Source organism: Microcebus murinus, chromosome 27 (genome assembly GCF_040939455.1).
Source record: "Microcebus murinus isolate Inina chromosome 27, M.murinus_Inina_mat1.0, whole genome shotgun sequence".
Classification (NCBI taxonomy): Eukaryota; Metazoa; Chordata; class Mammalia; order Primates; family Cheirogaleidae; genus Microcebus; species Microcebus murinus.
This window is the reverse complement of record NC_134130.1, coordinates 16,468,197-16,481,549: the sequence shown is the minus strand read 5'-3', so window position 1 is coordinate 16,481,549 and position 13,353 is coordinate 16,468,197. Positions and strand designations below refer to the sequence as shown.

Sequence of the window (13,353 nt, the reverse complement as noted above, 5' to 3'; positions counted from 1 at the left end):
AATTCTAGATTATGAACAACTTCACTCTTCATCAGATGACATTTTTTTTTGAATGTTTTATTACAAAGCTTCTTTTAAAAAATGCTCAGCACGTTTAACTCAAACTGGAATGACAAACGTTAGATGACAGTTTGGGGCAAAGGCTGTGCCTTGCTATTTAAAAAAATGGGTACATCAATGCTCATTTTAACAACTGGCATAAAATCCCACTATTTGGCTAACAAAAACAGATACAAATACAGAACGTTTAAAGTAATAACAATTCAAGTGCTGGGCTTTTTACAACAAGGGGGTGAGAAGGAAAGAAATGAAAATTCACTGCAAACTGGTCTGCTGAATGCATCTGTTAAGGTTTACTGTTTAAAAAAAAAATCAGAAGAAAAAAACAAAGTGAAATAGAACTGCCAATTGCTACCAGCAGAGTGGATTTGGCTATTGCATTTGTTTAGCTGTGTCAAACACCTTACCAGGAGGGAGAGAAGCCACTGTTACAGGCAATTCACAGAGAAGCCACTTTATTGGACAAGCTGTCTCTCAGAAAAAAAAGGCTTCTTTTCATTTCATTTTTTATTCCAAACTTTTCCAGACCTTTGAATTTTATTTAAAAGCTCATAGCCGGCAAAATATACAAGAACATTAAAACTAAAAAGTGTAAATTAAAAAAATTCAAGTTTAAAAAAAGCAAACGTAAGATTGATCCTTTTGCACTGTTAAATAAAAGCTTTAAGAGAAAGGAAGAAAAGGTAAATGAAGACAGAAACAAAGGAACTCTTCCGCACATTCCTCCGCTGGGGTGCTGGCTCCAGGTGCGCGTGGCGGGCAAATGCAGCCAAGTTACTGTCCTTGCCAGAAGGTGGCAGGTACGGATGCAGGATGCTCTGGGAAGTGCACAGAGATGAGGGGACGGAAGCTGCACAGCTGGCCCAGGGCCCGCTAGCATTCTCATGTGCTGCTTATTTCCTTTTAAAAACCCTTTTTATGCTTTATTTTGGAACTTGGCTCTTGCAGTAGACGAAAGGGGGGGTTGGCAGTGATTGTCTCTATGGATCAGCGTCTCCAGCAGTGACCTCAGGGCAGAGTTGGTCAGTGTTCCTGAGGGTCGCCCAGGCAGGCCGTGGAGACGGCCGGCTTTCAGCACGCTTCCATCTCCAGCAGGGGTCCCGGGGTGGCCGCCTTGGCTTTGCACGTGGGGAAGGAGCTCCGTTTCCCACCTCAAGAAGGAACAAATGAGATGATGTCAATATGAATTTGCTGCAGGCCTTTAAAGAACTGTAAGCTCTATTTCATGCAGCACGTGCCTTAAGACCTCTGCCTTTAATTAATCCCTGTTGTTGATTTGGGAATGGCTAAAATGAATTGGCCGGCGATAGCTAAAATCCTCAGGATACATTGCAGAGGTAAGTAGAATGTATTGAAATTTTCACTTTGGTTCCATGTGTATATATGTACAAAGTCATGATGTAAAATGTATTTAAAACTTTGGGTCATGGTAAAAAAAAAAAAAACACAACAAACCTGTTTGAAAAACACCTGTAGGAAATGGCCAGATATGAGTTGGAAAGGCAGACAGTAGGCAGAGCAGGGGAAGACTTATCATTCTAGAGCATTTGGTGTGTCCGTCTACCGCGGGGAGCCACCGCGTGACTCTGCCCAGGCCTAAGACAGTCGCAGTGCGCCACGACAAGCGCCAACGCAGCCGGCGAGCCCTGTTCACTCGTGTGCACAGTCCAGGGCACATGAGCCTCTCCATCTGCACTTAAGACTTTATAATTCTCAAGATGCTTCTCCTTTCCAACAACCTGGATCTCTTAGCAAGTATTCTGAAGTAGTTGTTGCTTGGTATTGGTGATAATAATGATTTTCAAAAAAGAACCCCCAAAACCTTTAATGATCTGAGATTTTAAAGGCGATTAAAAACAAAATGTAACAATGTAACAAGATGAGACAAAGGCAGGAGGAAAGCAAACCTCTGCACAGTTCCTTCCTTCCCTCCAGAGAGCACCGGCCTCGGCCGCTCTGAACTTGGAGGCTGCGCCTTCGCCGCAGAGACGCCGGAAGCAGCCTCCCTACCTGGTCCCCGGCGGCTCGCATGAGCCCGCCTGCCTGTGGCTGCGGTGGCCTGGCTACAAGCAGACGTTTCCTTTTGGAAATTAATTCTAAATCCTGGATTCCCTCATGCTTTTCAGTTAAGGAGAAATGGGAAGAGAAATCAAAGGAAGCTTTGACATAATGAAGCTTTGAACAATGAAGACAAAACTCTAGATGGCAAGTTACAGTCTGCAAAAGTGCCTGGCACAGTGACCTGCAGAGCGGAAATTTCGAGGGTCCTGCCCCACATTTCGAGGGCCTTCAAACGCGCGGCGCACGGAGCCCCGCGAGCACGCCAGCCGGGATCACGACTGCGACGACTACCAACACCGCCGAGAGTAATGACCGATCCGAGCTGTGGAGAAACCATTCGTACCTCTGCGTGGCTACTCAACAGAAAAAGCCACCAACAAGCAAACAAAACGGGAGGAAATCAGCCACACAATGCTTTCAACTGAGATGGTCTTCTAGATAATTCAAATTCCTATTCTCCTGCAAAATCACCCCTTCCCTGTTTCACAGGAAACCACGGGACAGAGCTGTGGCACTGTGAGCTGACAGGCGCACAGGGCCATCAGAGCGCGGCAGAGGACGGGGCCTGTCCCAGGAGAAAGGAACAGGCCCCTGCGGCGCCTGGCCTGGCTGGCGGGGCACGCCCCAGCCTCTTACTGGCATCCTACTTTTGCAGCACAGATTTTCAAAGGTTTGGTCCAGGCTGCTCTTCCTGGGAAGGGTTTCCTCTCACTCGGACGTGGAGGCACTCAGCCTCCTGACGAGGCCTGGCCGTGCAGTGCTGGGCTGGCGACCCCAGACTGGCCTGGGGTCGGAACCAACTGGCTTCTGGCAGCCTGAGCAGCCTGCTTGCTGAGGGGGACCACCGTCCCTCATGGGATCCATCCCGCCCCGGCAGAGGTGGCCCCTGAAGTAGTGAGGTGCAGGGAACTTCCACGCCCCTGCTGCCTCCATGCCCACACAGGCGGGGTGGGCCATCTAGGCGCCCCGCGCTCCCGCTCAGCCTCCCCTTCCCGGCCTCCGCTTGCCCACGCGCGCCTCCCCTCTGGAGCCGAGCACAGCGATGGCAGAATCACTCAGACAGACACGCTGCGCAGAGACAGCCCTTTACCTCAAGGACACTCTGTCACTCGCCTGCAAAAGATGTCTACATCTCCTATAAGCCATTTATTTCTGCAGTCTCACATTTGCCCACCCATTAGTCACTACCCAGTGTCACCTCGAAATTCCTCCTGCAAAGCCGCTTCAGAGGTCCTCGGTAGCACCGCTTGCCTAGAAAGCAGCTTTCCTGACAGTGTAGCTAGTGTTTTTAAAAATGGAAACAAAACCCCTCCCTGGTGGCACTTTTAAAATACAGGGTCGAGCAAGTCTTACCTCCACATGGGAGAAATGGGGGCCTTGCAGTGTAGCTTTGCAGACAGATATGAAACAGGTCCCATCCAGATTCTTTTCAAGAAACCACAGGCATGAGGCCCCGGAGACCGGAGCCTGCCCACATCTGAGGCTTTGCTGGGGGCCGCGGCGGCCGGGCCAGGCCGCCCCGCCCGCACAGTCCAAGCGGCAATTACCCGCCGTGGCGGGCTTCAAAGGGGGCGGCCGGCCGGCTCACATGTGCCCCCCCACGGCCACCACGCGGGCCATCTGTACAGTGGGTGCCCGTCCAAGCCACCCTGACGCCCTCCTGGAAATTCCAGTCCTGACCAATCAAACTGGGAATCCAAACAGGCACAGTGGCTTACCAAGAGCCGGAGCGATGCGGGGAATCTAAAGACTGCAAGAGAGGGCCTGCGTCTGGGAGACAGGCCTGACAGACGTGGAGAAGGGAAAAAGGAAATTCCTTCTCTGTGAGTCCAAAGAAATGTAAAATTCTCCCCAAGGCGAGTGCCTGGCCGGCCCCTGCCCCAGGGGGTCCTGTGGTGGGCAAGGCCAAGGAGACAAGCCCCTCGGCGACCCTGGGTTGGGGGAGCCGCCTGCCAGTGCGGCCTCAGGACAGGGTCAGGTGGCCCCGGCGGTTCAGGCCGAGGCGGGGGGCAGAGCTGGTCCCCGGGAACGACATGCCTCTACCCTCCAATAAGATGTGACAACAGACCTTTCTTCCGCAGCCTCACACCCTGCTCCCAAAGACTACAAGCAAGGAACAGGAACCTAAAAATGATTTCAGTTATGACATTAAATTTGCCGAGAAAATGTTAGTGACTAGTTTTATGAGGCGGACAGAGACATAGATTTGTGTTGCAAAAACAGCCTAACGACAGCACCGCACACCTCGTGCCAACTGCCAGAGTTACTCTGCCTCAGGGGAAACTGAGAGAAGCCTGTTACTGTAGGGCCTGAGCTCTTCTGTCACACGCCGCCGCACGTGTACGAAGGCAGAGAACAGACTTCTAGAGCCGGAAGCTAACACGACGCAGCTGGGTGGACCCTGCCGTTTTAGCAGGATGGAGGCGTCTCGCTATAGAATGGCCGCCCCAAGGTGACCCCTAGAGGGTCGCGGGCGGGGCTGCTCCCGGCCTCCTGGCACCACAGGAGGGACAGGCTGGCCGACTGCAAGGCGGCCTCGTCTGAGAGAAGCTGGGGAGGGTCGGGAACAACAGCACAGTCTGCGGCACCGGGACGCGGGCTTCACGCGAACCGTGCCAGGTGACAGCACGACGGCGCGTCTCCCACCCATTTCCAGACAAGGAAGTCAAAAATTCTCGAGGTTAAATAACTTGCCCAAATTACCCAGCCAACAGGTGACAGAATGAGCTTTTGAGCTCTGACTACACTCTCTCTCCACCATCCCTTGGAGCTAAATCATCCTGCATTTTCCTCTCTCCTTCCGCCCTCCGTCTGTCCGTCCGTGGGCGGCAGGGCCTGTCCGGGCGGAGGAGGTCTGCACCCGAACGCCGCGGCCGCTCCAAGGCTCCAGGCTTGGTTTGAAAGCAGGATGGTAAGGAGACCAAACACGTAAACTAACTTTGAAATTTAAGTCTCCTCTGAGACTGGAAGCTAGCTTTGGCGCCTTGGCAGTAAACGTCACCCAGTATTTGAGATAAAGGAAAAATAAAAACGTGGTTAAGAAGGTAAACACTGAGTTTTGCTTCTGCAGCTGAACTAGTCCTCAGCCGCAGCTCTGACTACCAGTCACCCAGTATTTGAGGCAGTCGGTCGCCAACTGCAAAGCCCGAAGCGCAGACTCCCGGAAGCTGGTGGCAGGGCGGGGGGGTGCACGGCCCCGCCCCGCAGGCACCCCCAGGGAGCCGCGATCAACCAGACTTCGGCAACGTGGAGATGACTGAGACAGGCCTGCGACGGTTCATGGTGACGCCAGGGGCTGTTCTGTGCTACGGGTCTTCCCGGCCCGCGCGCTCTTCTGTGAGGACTCGGGCAGGCCGCCCTGCAGGCCCCTCCTGCGGGGACGCTGGGGACGTGCCCGGGCGAAGCCATGGAGCGGAGCCTCCGAAGGCCTCTGCAGTTCTGCAAACCCAAGAGCTTCCCGGGCAGACGCTACTCGGTGGGCCAACTCCGCCGCCCGGCCCACGTGCCTCTCCGCACGTCCCCACACTGGCGACGCCGGCTTCACCTTCTAAAAATGAGGCAGCAGAGTCAGCGCACACTTCCGTCTTCCTTTCCAAACCACGCATTTCCACGGCCGTCTGGCGTGTGTGTGGCTACGCGTGCGTGGTGCAGGGAGGCGCAGCGTGCGCGGGTCGCAGCGGGGACCCCGAGGACAGACGGTCCTGGGCGGGCTTGGTCCCAGCTCCGTCAGTGGCTACCTGGGTTCTCGTAGGCGCGTTACCCAACACACCGAGCCCGCTTCCTCCCCTGTGAAGTGAGGTGATACGCCTCCGTGCCTCACCAGGTGGGCTCAGGGGTGGCAGGGGACACGTGTGCAGAGCTGGGCAGGCGCCCGCCTGGCGCTCCGAGTGGGCACAGCGGACGGCAGCTCCCGCAGTGAACCGAGACTGGGGCCCGAGATGGCCCCGCGACAGGGCGAGACCTGCCCCTCCGTGGACAGGGCTGCCTCAGAATTCGGGGAGAGGCATCCCTTAGAGAACCTGGGGGTGGCATGTGGTCGTAAATGACAGTCCCATTTCTGCTGTTCCAACTTCACATCGTCGCATTAGGGGTGGAGCAAGCAAGCTTCGTTCTACGTGCATTAACTTCTAGTAGAAAATTAAGACCAGTGGAACACTCTGCAAAAGAATTAACACCTCTCTTATGAAACAGAATGTCTCTAAGAGCACAGTGCTGGCTGAGAAAAAGTAATACCAAGGGGACAGCAGGAAGAAAATATGTTATATTCAGAGAATGTACCTAAAAATTTAGAAAATTTCAGGCTATGTATGAATTGAATTAAACCTCAAGCACAAAAGTGAGCAGCACTGTTCAACTGACATTCTCGCAACGTCTCTCTCGTTCTGCCCAAAGCATGAAGTAGCTTTGCTGAGCCTCACAGACAGCGATGGGCAGGGCCACTTCACTCCTCGGGGTCTCGGACACCTGCGATCAGTTCCAAAGAACACAGCTGAGGGAACGGAGTTCCCAAGCCTCAGGCTTCACGGGCGTGCCACGAAACTGCGGCAGTCCCCCCTTACAGAGCGTCCTCGGAGCCCGCCTGGCCCTTCACTGACATGTTATTCAATTAAGCGTCACTTTTCTGGCTCCTAAATCCACACAGCAGATGAGAAGAAAGACACTGCCATGGGGCAGAGGTTCAGTCGCAAACGGCAAAGGAAGACACGCGCACACAAAGATAAGCAGTTTCCTAGAGTGCCACGTTATTTGGGGTCATTTAGAAAAGTGACAGACCACAATACTCCTTGTAGCTTAAGCTACAGGCTGTGTGCACTATGAATGATGGCGTGAGGCATTAAGAAATATTTAAATTACGTTCAGTGTACTCTGTTGACGACAGAGTTGCATCCAAGAGTGTTTCTTAAATTTACATGTTCTGACACTTAACCGCTTCGGTGCGGGCTCGCGCCGCCGGCCGCACAGTCCCGCGTCTGCGCCGCGCGTCCCGCCCTCCGCTCCCGTGGGACGAGGGACGCCCGAGGGCGCTGGCGGCTCTGTCGCTTTACAGGCAGCGTTACTTGTCATGTCAATCAGAAGAGGCAACATGCACACATGTGTTTTCATTACGTTATTTTTAAATGCTCACAATTTTATTTCGATAAATGAAAAATTTAAAAAGCCATGCCAAGGCTGCCGGCCAGTCGCCGCTCGGCGCGCCGGCGCCGGAGTGGTCAGAGGGAAACACCGTCCTTTGGGAGCTCCGTTATCCAGAAGGGCTCATTTCCACACATAGCTCGGTCATAAAAAACATTTCATGAAACAAAATTTGCCCAAAATAATTTATCTAATAAGCTATTTTAGTGCATCGGTGTTAATTCAATTTCATGGTTTTCATGAACGCTGCCAAACATTGAGCCCCTCGAGAGGGTCGGACAGGCCTCGCGCCCCGTGAGCGGCCTCGGGCGGCCTCGCTGCTGAGTCTGCGTCCCTAGCCCTGCTTCCCAAGCAACCTGCGCGCGATTCTAGCTCCTGTGACTGTTACAGAGAGAAACGAGAATCAGTGGAAAGGATAATGCAACAGACATCGTAGAAACGTTCACCACACGTCTGACCTCTCCCAGAGTCCCTTCAGGGAATTTCAAAGAAAATCCTCTTTGGGAAACCGATAACATAACACGTAAGCTTGGGAGCTCTGGGCACGCGGCTCAAAGAACTGAGGACGTCAGTCTGCAGGGGCAGTTGGAAGTGATTTCCGGGAGGGGCAGATCTGAAAGGCAAGAAAAGCATCAGGACAGTTTTCCAAGGGCATCTTCTAGCGCTTTCCTTGGCCCAACTGCCCTACTGTCCTTGGGTTCACAAGATGCTAGTATGTGAAAAATACATGTTCCTCTTCTTAAGCTAGCATGGGCTGCTTCCTGCACTTGTGACCCAAAGGCTCCCACAAGTGCACCCAGGGGTCCTGGTGAAATGGTCACAATTTGGAAACCTGCAGTTCGCACGCTAGTCTGGCCACGCTGTGCCACTGTGCTGCCATCTCCATGTAAGACCATGTGACCAAGCCTGGGCTCACCAGTCAGATCTGAATTTTCTGAGGAGCACTGTAGCCAAGTGTTACTGCCCTGCGAATTCTCTGCAAGCTTTCCACTCATCTGTGACGGGCACGGCAGGGATTGGCGGACGCGAGCACAGCAGGAGGAGGAGGAAGGAAGACGCAGGTAGGCCGTCTCCAGACTGTGTGGGAGCCTCTCCAGGCCACCGAGACCTCAGTCTCCGAGGCAGAGTGATCTGGCCACCCAGGCAAGGCAAGTGACAAGCCAGCAGTCGCTTCCTGTGGTAACATGGCAACACAGGGTTTCCCACGGGGCCTGGCTGTCACGCTGGGACCCTGGCAGGCCGCGCGCAGGGCCAGTGGTGAGCAAGGCGCAGACGCCTCCCCTGGAGACGCCGCCGGGCCCAAGGGAGCTGCAGGGCCGCGCGCTGCCGTTGGCTGCGGTGTGACGCCGCACTCCCGACTCCGACAGCCCCACCCCGCCCGGGCTCGCCGCCCTAGCGCTCCAGATGCCTGCGCGTCTTCTGCTTGTTCGGTAGTAATTCTAAGTATGGTACAGAAAGATGAAGAATGGAAAATGGGATGTCATTCTTTTAGCTCTCTAGTTGTCAAAGCCTTGATTTTCATTTGGAGACTTCGGACAAGCCTTAAGATTTCTCCAGTTGCCTGCAACTTTATTTTAATTTTATTATTTTTTAAGAGCTTGGCTTTGTTTTCTGACTCAGCATGTCAACTGAGAAGCTTACAGATACTTAATGTTGGTGACTATATTTGCACTTGTGGAAAAGCATTCAGACCAAACATCAGACAAAAGTGTCAAACTTACCGGGATGAGCTTTAAAAATTATAGGAAGATAAATGATGTTCCCCAACTAGACCAGTGAGCACATTTAGAACACTCCAGAGCTGAGTCTCGGCTTCAAGCAAGGCTCAGGCTCACGGCTGCATCTTCCTGCCAGTCCTGCTGCCGCGCTCTGCCCGCCGCCGGTCAGCTCTGCCCTCGGCCCCAGGCCCCGGAGCCCCAAGCCCCGGAGCCCAAGCCCCGGAGCCCCAAGCCCCGGAGCCCCAAGCCCCGGAGCCCCAAGCCCCGGAGCCGCAAGCCCCGGAGCCCAAGCCCCGAAGCCCCAAGCCCCGGAGCCCAAGCCCCGGAGCCCAAGCCCCGGAGCCCCAAGCCTCGGAGCCCCAAGCCCCGGAGCCCCAAGCCCCGGAGCCGCAAGCCCCGCGCTTACGACCTCATCAGGCCCTCATGCACCATCATCAACCAAAACGCTAGAAACAATTCTTTTTTAAGCTAAAAATCCAAGCATGGTACAATTAACTTCTGTGTCCTATACTCTGCTTAGCGGTGACCTTTCCCACACACCTCTTGGCCCCCAAGAAATAAAGGCTGAACTTTTTATTTAGTAAAAAACACATATTAATTTTTCATTTAGTTCAGCAAGCCTATAAGATAAAGATTATGCCGACTCCAAAAACACAGTGTGGGCGAGCGTGTCTGTGTGTGTCTAGAAGAGCTGTCTACCTCCCAGAAGTAGCTTGTTTAAACTAACTCTTCAATGTTATACAATCGAAGGAAATACTATGTAAAGAAATATCTAAAAATATCCTTTCAATCTATTAATATATAATTTTAAAATGGTGAGCTTTTTGTATTTGTTTTGCTTGTGTTTGTCCAGAAACCCCCAGAGCAGAGGCAGCGCTGCTAGGAGCCACGGCCACGCATGTGGCGGCCACTCAGGTAGGGGCCGGGCAGGTGACCTGCACAGGAACTGAGAACAGCTGCACCGTGCGCAAGTCATTTTCAGGATCATGCAGATGCTCTGCAGTTGCACGGAGCCACTCACAGCCTAAGGAATTAGTACGTGAAGAAGAGCTCTGCGCCCCTGTAATAGCGCTGGGAGGCGGTGCAGACCACGCCAGAGCAACGCTGGCCAGAGAGCCGGACTCGGGGAGTGGCGCATGGGGATCCTAGAGGCCTCTGGGCACAGTCCTGTCATTCGCACGGAGAAACCAGGGTCTGGAGGCTTTCAGCGACCTTCTCCGGTCTGCACAGTTTGCACAGAGCTGACCTGAGAGACCAGTGGCCTCATTCCAACACACAGCGCTCTATGTCCCTTGTGTGTCATTTCTCTGCCACTGCTCTGTTCCAGAACAGAATGCCCCTCTATGCTTCTGGGATAACAACGGCTATTTCTGAGAGTCACCTCCTCAGAGCAGCCTTTCCTGACCCCACAACCTAAAGCAGACCCCAGGCCACTCCGTTTCATTTTTATTACAGCACGTATTTTCCTGTTGGCTTGTTATTAATGACCTCACAGCAATGGAGTCATAAGCACCATGAGCACAGGGACCTTCTTTCTCATCCAACGCTGTATTTCCAAGTCTTGTAAGTCTCTACCTGCCATTTATGAGGTGCCCAATAAATGCTGAATGACAACTGAATGAGCCACACACAGAACAGTTTCTGAATTGCTAAAACAACAAAGGGGCAGGGAAACAACAGGAGCATCACCAGTCCTGATTTACTGAAATCTTTATGAACGTGAATCTGCGCTCCTCTCTGCTCCGTAATTCTTATCCAAGGACTGCCAGTTCTGCTCTCCAAACCGGGATGGTGTGGGGACAGTAACTTCTGAGGCCACATGGCTGGATCAGAGGACGAGAAGAGATTGGAGGACGAGAGATTGGAGAGCACCAGAGACTCTGGTTACGTGACGTGCGACCAGCTGGGGCCTCACGCAGGGCAGGGCTCGGTGAGAGTGGTGGTTGGGGGGGGCGGTTGTTTCGTGTTTGTTTTTCTTAACCTTTAGAGAAAATAAGCAACCCGGCCTCATCTTTTACATCTAAAATAACGTTAATTGTGGAGAACATCCAATTGAATACCAAACTATGAAGCACAGAAATACATTTTTGTATAACTTTTAACAGAGATAATTACCTTTGAAGATTTTGGTGCAAACAGAAGAAGACTAAACCGACAAGTGCCAGCCCTCAGCACCCTGCACTTGCGGGGCTCTTGGTTAGGAGGCAGAATGTGGAGAAAACTGCTGGCCAATCCTAAGTGTTCGGTAATTAAAAGGACACGATTCTTAAAAAAAAAAAAAATACAAAGCGTGTGCTTGTGCTTTGTACTGGATTTACTTCTATGATGTCACCAGCCTCTAGGGACAGGGCCGTGGCCGAGTCACAGCTGTGCCTCCCAGCCACCAAGCCAGGTGGCTGCTCAGAAGACGTCCTCGATTAACAGCTCTTAAGTCAGATTAAATGTGGACACTGCCTACAATCGCGGTCTTTTTTTAGATGCACTGGCAACTGATGTGAAGGGATGGTCTTCTTTTCACTGAGAAACCCTGGCACTCAGTTGAGAAGAGTTTTGATATCATAAAACTACAGTGATGGGATTTTGAAAAACCTGGGCAAGGTGAGTAAAGATCAAGAAAGTTCCGTAGAGAAGAAGGCAGCCAACTGAGGCTCGGGAGTTAGAAGGAACTTGTGAGCTGGCCGGGCCCCGGAGGCGAGGCTTGGATCCCACACAGCCGTCCGCAGGCGGCAGTACCATTGTCCCCATTTTACAGATGAGGAAAATGAAGATAAAAAGCAGAAGCAGACTGACCAGGCAATCGGGTCATTTAACATTCACATCTATTTGGCATCAAAATCTCGGCTGGCTCCTTTGGGAGAGCCGCTTGATATCTCAGCACCAAATTCACTTTTGAGAGTTTAGTTAAGGGTCACCTGGTTTCGTCGAGAGCCAGGTGATTTGCAGGACGATGTTCTTCTCCAGTGAAAACTGCAGGGTTCACAGGGGCAGTGGCAGTGAGGAGAGGTGGAGATGGAGAACGAGCTAAGGGACAAACCGCAGGGGAGGGGAGGCAGGTTCCCCACTAGGCATGCACGCTGTCCTCCAGGAAGGAAAAGCACCAGCTATTCCGGGTTCAGAAGAGACACCCTCAACTTGTGCTGGACAAAGTCCCCTGGGAGCGACATGGAGGGTGAACTGGCAGGAGCTAAGTCTGGAGGCAGAAGAGTTACTCAAAGGTTACGTCCAGATAGAAAGTCTGAGTACCCAGCTGGGGCTGACCTGACAGGACCTGGTGGGGTTCGCGGGCTGTGGGTTCCCAGAGAGCGAGCAGAATCAGAGGGAACTTCTCTGGAAGGAATGTTACCAGGAGAAGATGCAGAAATACCGAAAATTCAAAGCTTCATAAAGACCAAGCCTCAAAAGCCAGGTTCCTTGGGCTAGTGGTCACGTGGATAAAAATTAAAACTTTATAGTAAGAAGAAATAAAGCTAATATTGCCTATAAATACTAGAGTGAAATCTAGCAATGGTTACCAATAAAGTACTCGATAGAAGAAAGGGAATGGAGAAGGAATAAATGGGGAAAAGGGACAGAAAGATAAAAGCACACTGTATTGCAAATACATAGCCGGTATAAAAACCACCAGATTTTTAAAAGCACTAATTGGATTTTGGCGGAGTTTTCCTCTTTAAGGAGCAATGCTGAATGAAATTACTCTGAGCAAGAAGATTCACAAGCAAGTGCCTCTTTTTATCACTGATGTCAGCAGTAGGACCAGAGGGTCGTTCTTACCATGCTTCAGATGTAGGCAGCTGTCATTCTTGGACCTGTACCTGCAGAAAATTGTGTCTTTAACAAATTTTTATTGAAGAGGTTTTTGTACATTCCAAATATGTAGCAGCTACAACACCATGTGGACTTGTTTGCTTTACTTTTATGGTTCTTATACCAGCTGTTTTTATTGGTGCAGTACCAGTGGTGGCCTTATTTTCAGTAAGAGAAAAAGGGGAAATAAATGAGACCTCACTGATGCCTTGAATTAATGTATAAGGAAGACAAACCTTATAAGTGTTTCATATTTTTCTAAAAACCCAAATCACAGAAGAGAGTCTCAAGGGGATACAAGGTAGTATAGTGTATAATTATGATAAAAACGACATTTTAAGGAGTTATGCAAATAGAAAAAAAGCAGAAGTGTTAAAGCAAAGAGAACACACACAACAAAAGCAAAAAAAGAAAAAGAAAAAGAAAAAAAGAAAAACAAGCCCAAACAAAACAAAACAAAAACTCCCCACAGTTGACAACCAGGATTCCAGGTGACAGGATTTAGGAAAGAGTTTTTACATGTACCTTCACATAGTCACGTTTAAAAGAAAGATCTTTTAAACATTTTTAAAGCATT

The 13,353-nt window shown here is 51.4% G+C and overlaps 1 protein-coding gene across 4 annotated transcripts in view; it reads right to left on the bottom strand.

The window, feature by feature from the left end:
* Nucleotides 1–538: 538 nt before the first annotated feature.
* LEF1 (lymphoid enhancer binding factor 1) overlaps nucleotides 539–13,353 on the bottom strand; it is a 111,888-nt gene continuing 99,073 nt past the window's right edge. For 3 of the 4 annotated variants that reach the window (XM_020284490.2, XM_012766245.2, XM_075998365.1), the window contains 2 exons: nucleotides 12,744–12,784; nucleotides 539–1,211 (listed from right to left, as the gene is read on the bottom strand). In XM_020284490.2, coding sequence (XP_020140079.1) covers nucleotides 12,750–12,784 — 35 coding nt within the window. In that variant the 3' untranslated portion in view covers nucleotides 539–1,211; nucleotides 12,744–12,749. The remainder of the gene's footprint in view (nucleotides 1,212–12,743; nucleotides 12,785–13,353) is intronic. The other variant, XM_012766244.2, reaches the window with a different exon arrangement.